The following is a 15047-nucleotide window of genomic DNA, read 5'->3' as shown; positions in this document are numbered from 1 at the left end:
GCAACAATACAGGAAGATGCTGAAAGGCATCATCTCACACTGTGCGGGAGATGGCAATGGTAAACCCCTCCTGTATTCTACCAAAGACAACCACAGGGCCCTGTGGTCGCCAGGAGTCAACACCGACTCGACAGCACAACCTTCCCTTTTTCCTTTATTATAACCCTATAGTGCTGTGAAAAACACAAACCTAAAAAGAAGGTGTAGGAGACAAAGGCCTAAGAAAAAGACTTGGGGATTATGGGCACAACCTAAATCCTGAGGGCTCCTGAGGCACTGTGCAGGAAACAGAATTTGGCCAGCTGTTTCCACCATCACTGCAGCCTTCTAGGCAGATGATGCTAAGAGAATTGGTCAAGTGGGTGCTGAACTCACTCAAGACTGAAGCTTACCAGCTAACGGTAAATTAAGTGAAAAAAAGATATGAAAAAAGTAGGCACAAAGCATATTGTGCAAAGATATGGCTACAAAGGAAACACAAAACTGGATAATATATTGTTGTAAGAGGAACATACTACAGCTATATAAAGCCAAATGAGTCAATTAATCCCTTTGGCATGTAAGGAGTTGGGCAGATTTGATCTGTTCTATTTCTAGAGCATTAATAAGCTCTCTGTTTCTCTGGATCACTACTTTTCTGCGGTTGTCAAGAAATTAGAAAACTTACAGAGAATCTTCTAAAACCCATGATCTTTTTTGTTCTTACTTTCTTATAAAAATGAACATTAGAGGTTTATGGCTTGTAAGTAATATCTCTTATTGATTATTTAAGTGATCAGCTAAAATGGAAAAATAAGTTCATGTTAATAACACAGCAAATGAAGCCAAGCTAAACTGACAATTATGATGGTGTATTTTGCAAGAGAACTGCAACCGATATACCTGAGAAATGATACGCTCCCCATCTTGAAACGTCTTCTCCCCTATTACGTCAACTATCTTCATGCGCTCTGAAGGCTGAAACAGAAAGAACATCAATTTCACCTGCCCTGGTCTGCCTTCTTTGTCATAACCAAGCTACCTCCAAAACAAGGTGACACAGGGACCCACAAGCGGACATATGCAAAACCCATTCCATGTTATTTCCTATCATGGGAAGCATTTCAACAAGTCATACATTGGCCCGCAACAACCTAACCAACTACCAAGTTATTTCTCCATCCACTGCTCCAGCAGCATGCCACTCCCCATCCCAACTCTCCATTCAGACTTGCTAGCCCAAAGGAAGTGGTTTAGGAGATTAACTTCTCTTTCTTCATCCCTCCCAATACATCAGATTGGGCTCAGCAACGGATGCCTGTCAGCTCCATCAGACCTGGGAGCCAGAGGGAAGCAGCCATGGCAATTGTACACTTACTCTGCTGGGCTGCATATGTGTAGCTTTCTGTCTTCATTTCATCTTACTGAGATTAAGTAAAATAATCTTAAACCAGGAGGAGGATAGGGAGAACTGAACATGCAACCCTATGGGATGACATTCCTGACACTCTGCCAGCTGGCTCAATATTGCCTTCTGTTAAACACAGATCAGCACTCTAAGTTCCCACATGTAGTTTGACATTCTCCTACAAGAAGTCCTTTAAGCTCTGAGAAACTGCCACACATGAAACCTCCACAGCATGGCAGAGTTTCTCTCTTAGGTATTCAATCAGGGAATGGCATCCAGACAAGAGGCAAATTACAAGGCTAGTCTATAAGCTTAGTGCTATCCTTTTGGGAGGACAACCCCTTGCCCATCCAAATATTTACCATACTGAAAAAGCACCTCCCATAATCCCCTAAAGGTTAGTTTGCTTGCCACAAAAGACTTTACCTCTAGTGACTTAAGGAGGGGCACCGACTCAATAAATAGTTCAAACGTCTTCCTTTTCTTTGCATTGTTTTTCAGTATAATTCTTCTGAACGTCACTCGATCCTTTAAGAAACAGTATTAAAAGGGGTTATTTTCCCTTAGCCGTTATTATCTGAGTCATAGTCACATCAACACAACACAGGACACTCCCATTTAAAGTTACAGTATTTTAATGGCTTGTATCCTGAAATTGAAATCTGAACTTCTGAAATTGCTCATATTTTGACTTTGGGAAGGAAATGGGAGGAGATGAGAGGCACAGGAGAGATTTTCCCTAACATTAATTCTCAATGTGCACCCCTACTCACATTTTATGCAGAGGATGAAGTTAAGAGAGATCGTAACTGGCTGTAGAAAGTGAGCAACATTTATTTTGGTAAGGAAGTGCAGCACATTATTAAAGGGAAACTGGTTTATTACGGAATGAACTGTAGGAAACCTATTCTAATGAAGTGGATGAGGAGATAGATAGGTTTTTCTTTGTTCAAGTTACATACAGAGAGCTCATGCCACAGGCAACTAGTTAACAGCCTGCACAACATAAGGCCCGGGGGCTGGATTCCTGCAGGGACTATTTTACTGGCCCCCAGGTATCCTGCAGCAACGCAGGAGCTAGAAACTGCCTTATAGCACCATCCTGTGTATGATTTCTCAGAAATATGTTCCATGGTGTGCCCAGCGAAGCTTACGCCCATGTAAGCATGCCTGGCATTGCAGCCTGAAAGCAACAATTTATGGAGAAGAGAGGAGTTGGCATTTGTTTGGGGCTGGCATGCACTCTAGGGGCGCCACTGATTGAGCAGGGACAGGACCTATTCTCTGGCCACTACCCTTTGTTAAAACTATGGGTCCATTGACAGGGGGAATAGATCCACAAGTAACTAATATTTTTTTAACTTTAATGTGCTAAAAATTTGACCTCAGCCCCTGCATGCCAAGTTGTGGATGGTTCCGGCCCACCAGGCAATTTGAGTTGTTCAGCCCTGAATAATCTCATTGTACTTTGCGTAGTTTTATTTTGCAACTAACTGTTCTTCAGGAACGTATCTTTAACCTGTCCTTTACCTCAGTTTCGGGAGTGGAATATAGACTTGCCCCACAAACCACTAAGAAAGCTTTCCTTTATCTTGCCTACTAAAAAGTTTGAATCCACTAGATGACCTTTGGACACTTGTGTAAGAGCAGGCAGTTTGTCAGCTATGCAGGGGTTTCTACATCAACTGACAGGTAACAGCAGGAAAAATAATGGATGATGGGCACGACAATGATTCAGCGTGAACTCCCCAAGTTCTCTCTTACCTAAGGGTGAGATCTCTGCAATATAATGTGGCCACTAGGTGGCAGTGTATGACTGAGTGGGTTTAAGATGCTCTAGATACTGCAGAGATGGCTTTCAGGACCAAATTCCCATGTTAATTTTCATATAAACACATGACAATGTTATTTGCAATGTAGAAAGATCACATGTTTTTCTGTTTGTTTCAATATACACAAAGAAACTGCTTCTTAGTCGACACAACCAGGTTAAAACACTGGTACAACCATCCCAATGCAGCAAAATAATACACAACTTGGAACATAAAATATCTTTATACTTCTAATGAAAATCCCACCATTTATTTGTGCTAACAGAAACATGCTGTTAGAAGGTGGAGTCACTAACAGATGACTCAGCTGCTAGCAGTGGCACCCCATTTATGGAATGCTAAATGTAATGTTCCTCCCAGGAAAGGCTGTCTGGTCCCAAACATAGTTTGCCTTTAGGTGCTGGGTGGATAACTTTTTATTTACCCAGAACTTTACTACAGATCTTTACATTTTTAACTTGGATGATTTTATCTGCAGATATTATTTTAAAGCCAGTTCTTTCAGCAATAATTAATTTTGTATGATGTTATATTTAATTTTGAATTTCGAATAGTCAAAAGTTTAAAAAACATCCCAAAGTTTAAAAAACATCCCAAAGTTTAAAAACTTAAAAACTAAACCACAGAAGTAGCAAATGTAGCAAAATAGCAAAGGTTTCAATGTAAGACATCATCCTCAGTGCTATGACAAACACAGCTAACTTCTTGCTGCAGAATGGAAGTATATGGCATACAGATTACTAGAGCTCCACAATCCTTCCATGAAGGGCAGAGAAATCAAACTTTCGTTCAATGCTTTGGGAAGAAGTGGGAGAATTTGAAAAATGGCAACTTGATTAGAACATGGCAGATGACAAAAATAGTGCTGCCTTTGGTAAATGCAACTGAAAGAGATGGGAAACGTTTGTAGATCCAAGTCTTGATTGTGTTGTCCCAGAAAGGCAGGCAGGTCTTAAGAGATAGTATGGAGAAAGAAGCAAGATGATTTGACCATGGCCTGAAAATGAATGCATAATCAGGGAAGCCACAAACAACATCTAGGATGTGATTCAGTTACCGGGAAAGGAAGGGCTTGAGTGCTGTCACCAGAGCACTGTCACCAGAGGGGAACGAGGATACGGCTTTTTTCTTCTTTTAACCAAGGAGAACAAGAACACCACAGATGGAATAAAATCTGGTAACTGAAGAGGGCAGCACTACTAAGGGACTTTGAGGGCAGGTGTTTAGGTTCAGTATCTGGCTCTAGCTCCTTAGGTTAGTAGACAAAAATCACTCAAAGCCCAAAATGCTGTAATATTGTGCAGCTCAGGAATAGATACCATTATTCTAACCATGTGTTGATTTCTACTTCATCTACAATATTCAAGTATTAGTCGTTGCCCAAATCTTCCCTACACCCATACTCCAGGATTAGATGATCAATCCTTGGCAACAACTTAAAATTTCTGGAATCCCTATAAAGCCAATGGTCAAGATTCAAAAAGGTCTCAATCTGTTGCGACACCTTTGTATTCCCAGAGAGGTGAGCCTGCAAGGAGCCATTTCAGGGCTGGAATAAATGACACAGAACATTCATGAATGGGAAGTTGAAATCTCTGGATTCATCTTGGAATAGCAGCAAAGTAAGGTAATTGAGAGAGCAGTTCAATAGCAGCAATATGAGGATTTGAACTATGTGCATTGAGGCACAGAAGTTGTCAAGCAAAGAAAAAACCCTATGCACACATTTACCATCTCTGCCTTAACTCCTCTTCTGTATAACACAGGTCCAGGTATAACACAGCTACCTAGAGGCATACAGATACCATGGAAAAGAAGACCTGGAAATGACCTAAACAAGAAAGTTACTCCGAAAATCAAAGACATCTCAAGTAAGATGCAGGCAAGTGACAGACTGGAAACTAGCATTAGGAATAATGGAGAAATGAATTTGGAAAACAAGAACAGAAGAATAGGTCTGGAGCCGAGGACAACATGATGGCTATCGAGTTTTTCCAGAACTAGCAAAATGAACCCAGGAGGAAGAGGTATCTGTATCTTTAATGGTTGTGCAAGAACTAAAAATAAAATAAAATTCAGTTTCTCATTTTTTTGCCAGTAGAGACTTGCAGTGCTACTTGTGGTTAATGGCTTCTATGTGTAGCAGCAGAGGGGGAGGAGAGCCTGTCACTCAAAAGTGCCCTCAGGGCTCTAATAAGCAGCTGTGAGACAAAGTAAGGTAATTGAGAGAGCTGTTCCAATAGCAGCAATATGAGAAAAAAAGAACAATGGAGAGAATCTCTGGGAAACTGAAAGTGATATAGATCATTGAGGGAAAAAATAATTATGATCACGCAAAATTGCATCAATGAGAACACAAGTAGTGAGGCTATCTACATTGCTTTTCAAGATTTTGGTCACTATCTTGATCATAATGAGCAAGTTAATTCAAAAAAGGATTAACAGACACCATCTTACACCCAAAAGAGTATCTGGAATAAAATGTCAGCACTCATTTGCCTTTCTCTGATCCAGTAAGCACACACATTAAAATCAAGTATTGTTCGTATTTACTGGAATTAAAGTGTATGTCATTTTTAACAAGGAAAGGAAAGGCAAACCACCAAACACACACAAGCATACTGGTGGATACCATCTGATTATCAAAACTATCCGATCATCATGGAGATGGATGAAATGTGGGTTGCCATGAAGTCTGGTGAATTCAGGGTACTTCAAAGCTTCTGTGATGCCCGAGTCACAGAGGCAAATTACAGCAGGCAACTATGAAGAGCTCTGAGATTAACAGCCGCACAGATACCAGAGATTAATGCTTGAAGGAAAGTTTCTCATTTCGTCAACATATCACAGGAAAAGCAGCATTGCTGGCAGTCAGCTCTGGGGACTCTGCTAAGCTCCTTTCACTGCCTCTCAGGGAGATGAGGCTTTAGACTGTGCTTGCAGCGTCCCTAAAGCAGATGGACAAAAGTCAACTGACCACTGGAACTAAACAGCCAAGCTTCCAAAGAACTGAACAAATGACCAAGGGGTTTTGGCTTATGAGGACAGCAGGGCCTCATGCCACATGGCAAACAGCCTTTGGTTGGGTCTGAATACCTCTCTTGGAAAATAAGCGGTACAAGCACCAGCCTGACAATATAGACAAGACGCTGGGCACTAAGAGCACCATCTCATGCACTCTTGATCTTTGCCCATCACCTCTAATAAGGGCTATCAGGAAGAAGGCGGCCCAGTTTCTGGTGATAATTTTCCACTCTTCTTTGAGGGAGAGCAGGATATTATTGAACCTTAAGTAAGTATTATTATTATATTATTATTTCAATTTCTATACCGCCCTTCCAAAAATGGCTCAGGGCGGTTTACAAAGAGAAATAACAAACAAATAAGATGGCTCCCTGTCCCCAAAGGGCTTAGGGATGGGCCCGGACCGGTCCGGTAGCCATTGAAAAAGTCTCCGGTCCGGACCTGGGCAGTTCGGTTCGGGTGGGGGGTAGCTTTAAGAGCGGCGGGAGGGTTTACTTACCCCTCCCGCCGCTTTCCCTCTCTGGCACCGTAATTCTAGGAATAATTGGGGCGGCAGGATACCTCCCTGCCACCCCTTCCCCACTATTGCTGGAAAAAACTCCCAGGAGTCCTTTGCACGCGCGCATGTCACAGAGACATGAAGTGCGCGCACAATGTCTCTGTGACGTGCGCGCGTGCAAAGGACTCCTGGGAGTTTTTCCAGCAACAGCGGGGAAGGGGCGGCGGGGAGGTATCCTGCTGCCCCAATTACTCCTAGAATTACGGCGCCAGAGTGGGAAAGCGGTGGGAGGGGTAAGTAAACCTCCCCGCTGCTCTTAAAGCTACCCCCCACCCCAGTGCCGGACCGCAGTTGGTGGTTCTGTGCACACCCCTAAAAGGGCTCACATTCTAAAAAGAAACATAAGACACACACCAGCAACAGTCACTGGAAGTACTGTGCTGGGGGTGGATAGGGCCAGTTACCGCCCCCCCCCCCCCGCTAAATAAAGAGAACCACCACATTAAAAGGTGCCTCTTTGCCCAGTGAGCCCTCCCTCAACCATTCCAATCTAGGTAACTATGAACCAGTTTCTCCTCTCCCTTTTTTTGACAAGCTGATAGAACACATGCTGGCCTCTCAGTTGCAGAGGGTCTTGGGAGATAGATACAAATTAGACCCATTTCAATCAAGTTTTCACTCTGGGCTTGGAACTGAAACCACCTTGGTTGCCCTGGTGGACAATCCATAGCAGGAGCTTGACAACATCTCTTCAAGAGGTGCTTCTCCTATAGTTAACAGAGCAGCTTTCCCAATTCAGTCCCAGTATAACACCTCTTCAGTGGTGTTGCTGGTATCTACCTTACACTTCTTTTTAGATTGTGAGCCCTTTTGGGACACGGGACCATTTTCTTGTCTCCCCCCACCTTTTTTTCCCTTTAAAAAAAAATGTAAACTGCTTTGATAACTTTTTTGTTTGGAAAGCAGTATATGAATGTTCTTAATAATATTAATTTAATTTAACTTATCTTTTGAATGTTGCCTTGGGCAACTTTTGCTGGAAAGGTGGCTAATAAATCCAGAAAGTAAAAGCAGCCATCAGTTGGTACAAGAATTTTGTCCCCAGTCCACCTTGTGTGGGCATGAAAGAGGCATAAGGTTAATGATTTAGACAACCAATAAGGTAAAATCTGTCAGTGGTGGCTGCCAGGAGCTTATGTTAGAGGCTCCCAAGTAAGCTTACTGAGACTAGGTGTTCATTTAGTATGAGCCCTCTGCACTCACAGTGCACCTAGCTCAAGTGATAAATGGCCAAGGTCCTATACACATTGTTAGATCTACAATCACATTATTTTAAATGCTTAAGCAGTCAAACAAACATATTGTTTGACTGCTTAAGCATTTAAAATAATGTGATCACTAGCCAGTCCTGCCAAAACCAGGAATTCTCAAAATGTTATATATGCAGGTGGGGCAGGGGCAGGGGAAGGAGGATAGCAACAATTGGTATGTTTATTGCTGTACAATACACACAAAACTAGAACAACTTTCCCCCTCACCCTACCCCAAACATACTTACCAATCCCCAAAGGGCTCCTTCTGTTGTTGCAACAATTGTTGCTGCTCTAGGAGTGTTGTACATCAAGGCCAGCTCCCCAAAACTTCCATGTTCATCATAGCGGCCAACACAGCGAGCCTGACCATCTCGTGCTACAAAAATATCATACAATCCTCTAGAATAATGGGAAACAAACAAACCCTAGGCATTAGACCAAATGTAAATATGCTGCTAATAAAAGATCAGCTTGACACAAACATAAACAAGGCTGTTTTTACCTCATGATAAAAATAAGATTCCAAACCTCTCCTCTATGGTTTCAACAGAACATACCATGCCAGAACAATTTCATTTCCCTCTTTTTGCTGTGAGTCTTTAATGGATTTTTGTTTATTTTTTAAATAACTACTATAGCAATTATTTATATCTTCACAAAAATATGCTCTCAAAAGCAGGTTGTGAAACAAGCCACTATTACCCTTTTACAGACGGGATTAACTGAGCTACTCAGTTAAAACTGAGTTTTCTCACAGAAAAGTTACTCTCTCAATGCCACAGAGACAATTCTAGTCCACCACTTTCCCTCTGAGCACACATGGGCATTCTCTCTGTTTCTAATCAAAGCAGAAAACACTGTATTGTTTCTCAATGTCTAACTTCGCTATGTAAGAATTTTAGTTCAAACTATGTTAGGGAATGGGCCGATTTTACATTTTATTGTCTGGATAAAAGTACCAGTTTTCTACTTTACAGCAACATTTGCATGAGGAGGAATATTTTCACACATCTCATAGTCCATGGGTCTTGAGCCATTTTGTGTATGTATGCGCACACACACACACACGTAAACAGCTATGGTAACTTATTGTAAAGCAGTATATAAATATTCGTAGTTAAACTGTCATTAATAGGACAGCTGATCTTGTGGTAGCAAGAATGACTTGTCCCCTTAGCTAAGCAGGGCCCACCATGGTTGCATATGAATGGGAGACTTGATGTGTGAGCACTGCAAGATATTCCCCTCAGGGGATGGAGCCACTCTGGGAAGAGCAGAAGGTTTCAAGTTCCCACCCTGGCATCTCCAAGATAGGGCTGACAGAGATTCCTGCCTGCAACCTTGGAGAAGCTGCTGCCAGTCTGTATAGACATTATGAGCTAGATGGACATAAGAACATAAGAATAGCCCTGCTGGATCAGGCCCAAGGCCCAGCTAGTCCAGCATCCTGTTTCACATAGTGGCCCACCAGATGCCGCTGGAAGCCTACAGGCAGGAGCTGAGGGCATGCTGTTACTCCCCTGCAACTGGTACTAGCCCTCCGACTAGTAGCCGTTGATAGACCTCTCCTCCATGAAGTTATCCAAACCCTTCTTAAAACCATCCAGGTTGTTGGCTGTCACCACATTTTGTGGCAGAGAATTCCACAAGTGGATCACGCGTTGTGTGAAAAAGTACTTCCGTTTGTTGGTCCTAGACCTCCTGGCAATCAATTTCATGGGATGACCCCTGGTTCTAGTGTAATGTCAGAGGGAAAAGAATTTCTCTCCATCCACTTTCTCCACACCATGCATGATTTTATAGACCTCTATCATGTCTCCCCGCAGTCGTCTTTTTTCTAAACTAAATAGCCCCAGGTGTTGTAGCCTTGCCTCGTAAGTAAAGTGCTCTAGGCCCCTGATCATTTTGGTTGCCCTCTTCTGCACTTTTTCCAGTTCTACAACATCCTTTTTTAGATGTGGTGACCAGAATTGTACGCAGTACTCCAGGTGTGGCAGCACCATAGTTTTGTAAAAGGGCATTATAATATTAGCAGTTTTATTTTCAATCCCCTTCCTAGTGATCCCTAGCATGGAATTGGCCTTTTTCACAGCTGCCGCACACTGAGTCGACACTTTCAACAAGCTGTCCACCATGACCCCAAGATCCCTCTCCTGCTCATTCACCGACAGCTAAGAACCCATCAGTGTATACTTGAAGCTGAGGTTTTTAATCCCAATGTGCATCACTTTATACTTGCCAAAACTGAACCACATTTGCCATTTTGTCATCCACTCCCCGAGTTTGGAGAGATCCTTTTGGAGCTCCTCATAATTCGTTTTGGATTTCACTACCCAAAAGAGTTTGGTATCATCTGCAAATTTGGCCACCTCGCTGCTTACCCCAACTTCTAGATCATTTATGAATAAATTAAAAAGCACTGGTCCCAGTACAGATCCTTTTCAGCCATTGTGAAAACTCTCCATTTATACCTAATCTTTGTTTCCTGTCCTTCAATCGGTTAGCAATCCACACATGTACTTGTCCCCTTATCCCATGACTGCTAGATTTTCTCAAGAGTCTTTGATGAGGAACTTTGTCGAAAGGTTTTTGGAAGTCCAGGTATACTATGTCAACAGGATCACCTTGATCCACACACTTGTTGACACTCTCAAAGAACTCCAAATGGTTTGTGAGGCAAGATTTACCTATGGTCTGACTCATTATATGGCAGCTTCCTATGTCCCTAGATGGGGGCAGAGAAACAGACTACACAGCAAATTGCTTGCCGTTCATAAGAAATACAGTTGTCAGTTCACAGATTGTTCTCCAGCAGTATCTAAGAATGGGGAACACCCATGTGAGCGACCCCATGACTGAAACACCATATGTGAACTGACTCTTGAGGAACATGCCTCAAATATCAGATGCCACTGTATGTTTATTATTTTTAGAACAAATTATGCATCCGAGATATACATGAACTGGCTAAGCATTGTTTCAGAACTGATGGGTCCTATCTGAACAAGACACAAACAGAAATTAGTTTATTCAGTTTACAAGAACTTGACATTACAGTTTTCTACCAGCAAAATTCCAAAGTTGTTGAACCTTGTGAACATTTGCTTAAATTAAGAAACTTAAAAGATCCCTGAAAATAATACTGTGTTGACTCAAATTGTAGCAAAATTGCACTGTGGTAGAAATCACATTGTCACAGCCACCTTTCCATTGCATTCCTCAGGATTACACTTATTATTCCAATTCCACAAATGGGTCTATTTTACCATATTTGTAGGTTTGTCACTAGATGTTAGCACAAGAATATTTAAGAGGGAACACTAACATGTCAGTTTTAGACACTTCAGAAAGATAAACACATTTTATGACTAACACAAGGGCTTCACAAAATGATATTCTTCCTACATGGAGACAATCTCTATAGAGGAAAAGAAGTCATGTGTGAAGTGGACTTGAGATAAATCTAAATTGTCACTTGGACAGGAAAATAAACCCATTTTTAAAAGGTTTTTTTTTTTTTAGTTTTTTGGGGTTTTTTTAAGGACACCAAACAAGCATATACAGGAGACCTCGATATTCGCGGTTCTGCATATCCATGGGTCATCTCATTGACAGCCCTTTTCAATATCCATGGATATGAAGGGATTAAAACTCACATATCAGTTGTTCCTAGAGGACCGGAAGTGACTGCGGAGGTCACTTCCGGGCGCCATTTTGTTTCATGGAGCCCAGGAGGAGATACGAGGAGCCATTTTGAGGTTCTTTTTTTAAAAAATGGACTTTCCCCTGTGATTTTCCATGGTTTTCGGGGGCATTAGTTCTTTGGAGTGCATTCCTAGGGACATTGGAGACCCGCAGAGCACACTACAGTGAGTTTTGGGCCGTTTTGGCACTTAGATTCCCCCCCTCCACCCTAGAACCTAACTCCCCTTTCCCCATAGCCTTAATGTCTTGTTACTCGTGGTTCCATTATTTGTGGCAGTAGGCGAGGAACGGAACCCCCACGAGTAACGAGGTTCTCCTGCAGCTATATGCAATTAGTATATAAGCTTTATGCATATATATTATATGCTATATGCATATATAGCTATATGCAATTAAAAATGGCATTTTATTTTGGAAATATATAGGTAACACCTATGGATGTTGCTGGGGGTACCCAAGGTAATGCATGTGTCATACACCTACATTCTAAGGGGCCAATCCACTTCCTGTGTGTATGACATTTTAAAGTGCTGAATGAGACTCACACTACAGTACTCCTATGCCTCATTTCAAGCACAGCATGATCCTAGAAGCACCTCTCAGTTTAAAAAACCTGAACACATCCAACTTGGAAAGCTCAATTTTCTAACAATACATACCTATCTAATTTATAGATTAGACATCAGAGTACCATTTAGTAGTCAAATAAGGCACAAAACTCATGACAAAGTAGTGTTTTGCCTTCCTACCGTTCAATAACATAGAAGTTGTCTCCATCATCTCCCTGATCAATCACATGTTCTTGAGGTTGCACTTTCCTTTCAAACATGGCATCGAGAACTTGAGACAGCTGCTCCTGGAAGGGCAACAGTATTTTAGTCAACATTATTTGCTATAGAGATTGTGAGATATGCTTATTCTTATGTTTATTTAAATATTTAACATATTTTTCTACTGCCCAAAACTCACGTCTCTGGGCAGTTTACAACAAAAAAAAAGTTAAAACAGTTAAAATAAATGACAACAAAAATTAAAACATTACAATTTAAATTTTAAAATGACGTCTTAAAACAATGTTAAAACAATATTAATTAAAAGCCTGTGTGAATAGATGCATCTTTAAAGACGTTTTAAAAGTTGTCAGAGATGGGGAGGCTCTTATTTCAGCAGGAAGCGCATTCCAAAGCTTTGGGGCAGCAATGGAGAAGGCTCATCCCCAAGTGGCCACCAGATGAACTGGTGGCAACTGCAAACGGACCTCTCCTGATGAGCTCAATGGGTGGTGCGGTTCATAATGAAGAAGATGTTCTCTTAGATACCCAGGGCCCAAGCCGTTTAGGGCTGTATAGATTATAACCAGCACCTTGTATTTTGCCCGGAAACTTACTGGCAGTCAGTGTAAATCTTTTAAGATAGGAGTGATATGGTCTCTCCGAGATGACCCAGAGACCAACCAGGCTGCCGTATTTTGTACCAGTTGTAGTTTCTGGACTACACACAAGGGCAGCTCCACATAGAGCACATTGCAGTAATCAAGTCTGGAGGTTACCAGCATATGTACCACTGTTCTGAGGTTGTTTATCTCAAGAAACAGACACAGCAGGCATATCAGCCGAAGTTGATAGAAGGCACTTCTGGCCACTGTCTCAACCTGGGACACCAGGGAGAGACTTTGATCCAGAAGCACCCCTAGACTGCGTACCTGTTCCTTCCAGGAACAAGAATCAAATCCAGTGTGGCCCCATCCAAAAGAGGCAGATCAAATTCATCTTCCGAGTTCCGATCCCATACAGTGAGTACCTCCGTCTTATCTAGATTCAGCCTCAGTTTGTTATCCCCCATCCAGCCCATCCCGGACTCCAGGAAGGCATTTAGGGAGGTTATGCCCTCTCCCGGTGATGCTGACATGGACAAACAGATTTGGGTGTCATCAGCATACTGATAGCATGTTGCACCAACTCTCCTGATCTCTCCCAGCGTTTCATGTAGATGTTAAACAACATTGGAGGCAATATGGAGCCCTGAGGGACACCATACAAAAGTTCAGATTTTGAAGAACAACCGTCTCCAATGAACACCATCTGGAACCTGCCCGAGAGGTAGGAGCGGAACCACCCCAAAGCAGTGCCTCCCATTCCCAATGCCCTCAGATGCTCCAGAAAGATACTATTGTCGATAGTATCAAAAGCCGCCGAGATGTCCAAAAGGGCCAACAGAGTCACACTTCCTCTGTCTATTCCCAGTTGGAGATCATCCATCAGACCAACCAAGGCAGTCTCCACCCTATAGCCTGCCCGAAAGCCAGTTTAAAATGGATCTAGTCAGTTTCCTCCAAGACTGCCTGGAGTTGGGAGGCCACCACCCTCTTAATTACCTTGCCCAGCCATGGAAGGTTGGAGACAGGCCTGTAGTTGCTCAACTCTGAGGGATCCAAGGTAGGCTTCTTCAGGAGTGGTCTAATAATTGCCTCCTTAAGACAAGGAGACATCCTGCCTTCTCTCAGAGATGAATTTATAATCTCTACCAGGCCTTCTACAACAACTCCCCTGCCAGATAGTATAAGCCATGTTGGGCAAGGGTCAAGAGAACAGATAGGCTGCATCTCTCCAAATGGCTTGTCCACATCCTCAGGAATCACAAACTGGATATGATCCAACTGAACTACACAAAAGGGGTCGCTGGACACTTCCACATCAGACACTGAAGTAATTGTGGAGATGGAGTCTAAGTCGGCCCAAATATGAGAGATTTTCCCCACAAAGAATTCATTAAACACGTCACAGCATGTAACCAATGGTTCAAGATTCTGATTCGAGGGAGGAGGGGAACATACTAGCCCTCTCACAATCCTGAACAACTCCGCCAGACATGAACTTGCAGATGCAATGCGGGCAGAAAAGAATCGATTCTTTGCTGCATGTATTGACTGAGCATAGATCTTCAAATGCGCTCTATGCTGCAATCTGTCAGATTCGAGCCGAGTCTTTCTCCACTTGTGCTCCAGTCGTCTACCTCGCTGCTTCAGCCCCAGTAGTTCTTCTGTATACTAAGGGGCCAGTTTTGAAGCAGATCAGAGAGGACATTTAGGAGCGATCCTGTCTACTGCCCCAGTGAGTCTGCTGTTCCAGTTCTCCACCAGGGCATCAACAGGATCGCCGGCAGAGCCAACACCAAATCCCTCTAAAGCTTCTTGAAATCTTATTGGATCCGATAACCTTCTTGGGCAGACCATCCTAACAGGCCCCTCACCTCTGCAAAGGTGGGAAATGATTTTGAGTCCAACCTTA

General features: G+C 42.6%; 1 protein-coding gene across 2 annotated transcripts in view; it reads right to left on the bottom strand.

Moving 5' to 3' along the window:
- PRKAR2A (protein kinase cAMP-dependent type II regulatory subunit alpha) overlaps positions 1 to 15047 on the bottom strand; it is a 171262-nt gene that overhangs the window by 15068 nt on the left and 141147 nt on the right. For both annotated transcript variants that reach the window (XM_053297417.1, XM_053297416.1), the window contains 4 exons: positions 12510 to 12616; positions 8301 to 8454; positions 1814 to 1915; positions 883 to 957 (listed from right to left, as the gene is read on the bottom strand). In XM_053297417.1, the coding sequence (XP_053153392.1) occupies positions 883 to 957; positions 1814 to 1915; positions 8301 to 8454; positions 12510 to 12616 (438 nt within the window). The remainder of the gene's footprint in view (positions 1 to 882; positions 958 to 1813; positions 1916 to 8300; positions 8455 to 12509; positions 12617 to 15047) is intronic.

Source organism: Hemicordylus capensis, chromosome 2 (genome assembly GCF_027244095.1).
Source record: "Hemicordylus capensis ecotype Gifberg chromosome 2, rHemCap1.1.pri, whole genome shotgun sequence".
Taxonomy (NCBI): Eukaryota; Metazoa; Chordata; class Lepidosauria; order Squamata; family Cordylidae; genus Hemicordylus; species Hemicordylus capensis.
This window is presented reverse-complemented; position numbering and strand designations above follow the sequence as displayed.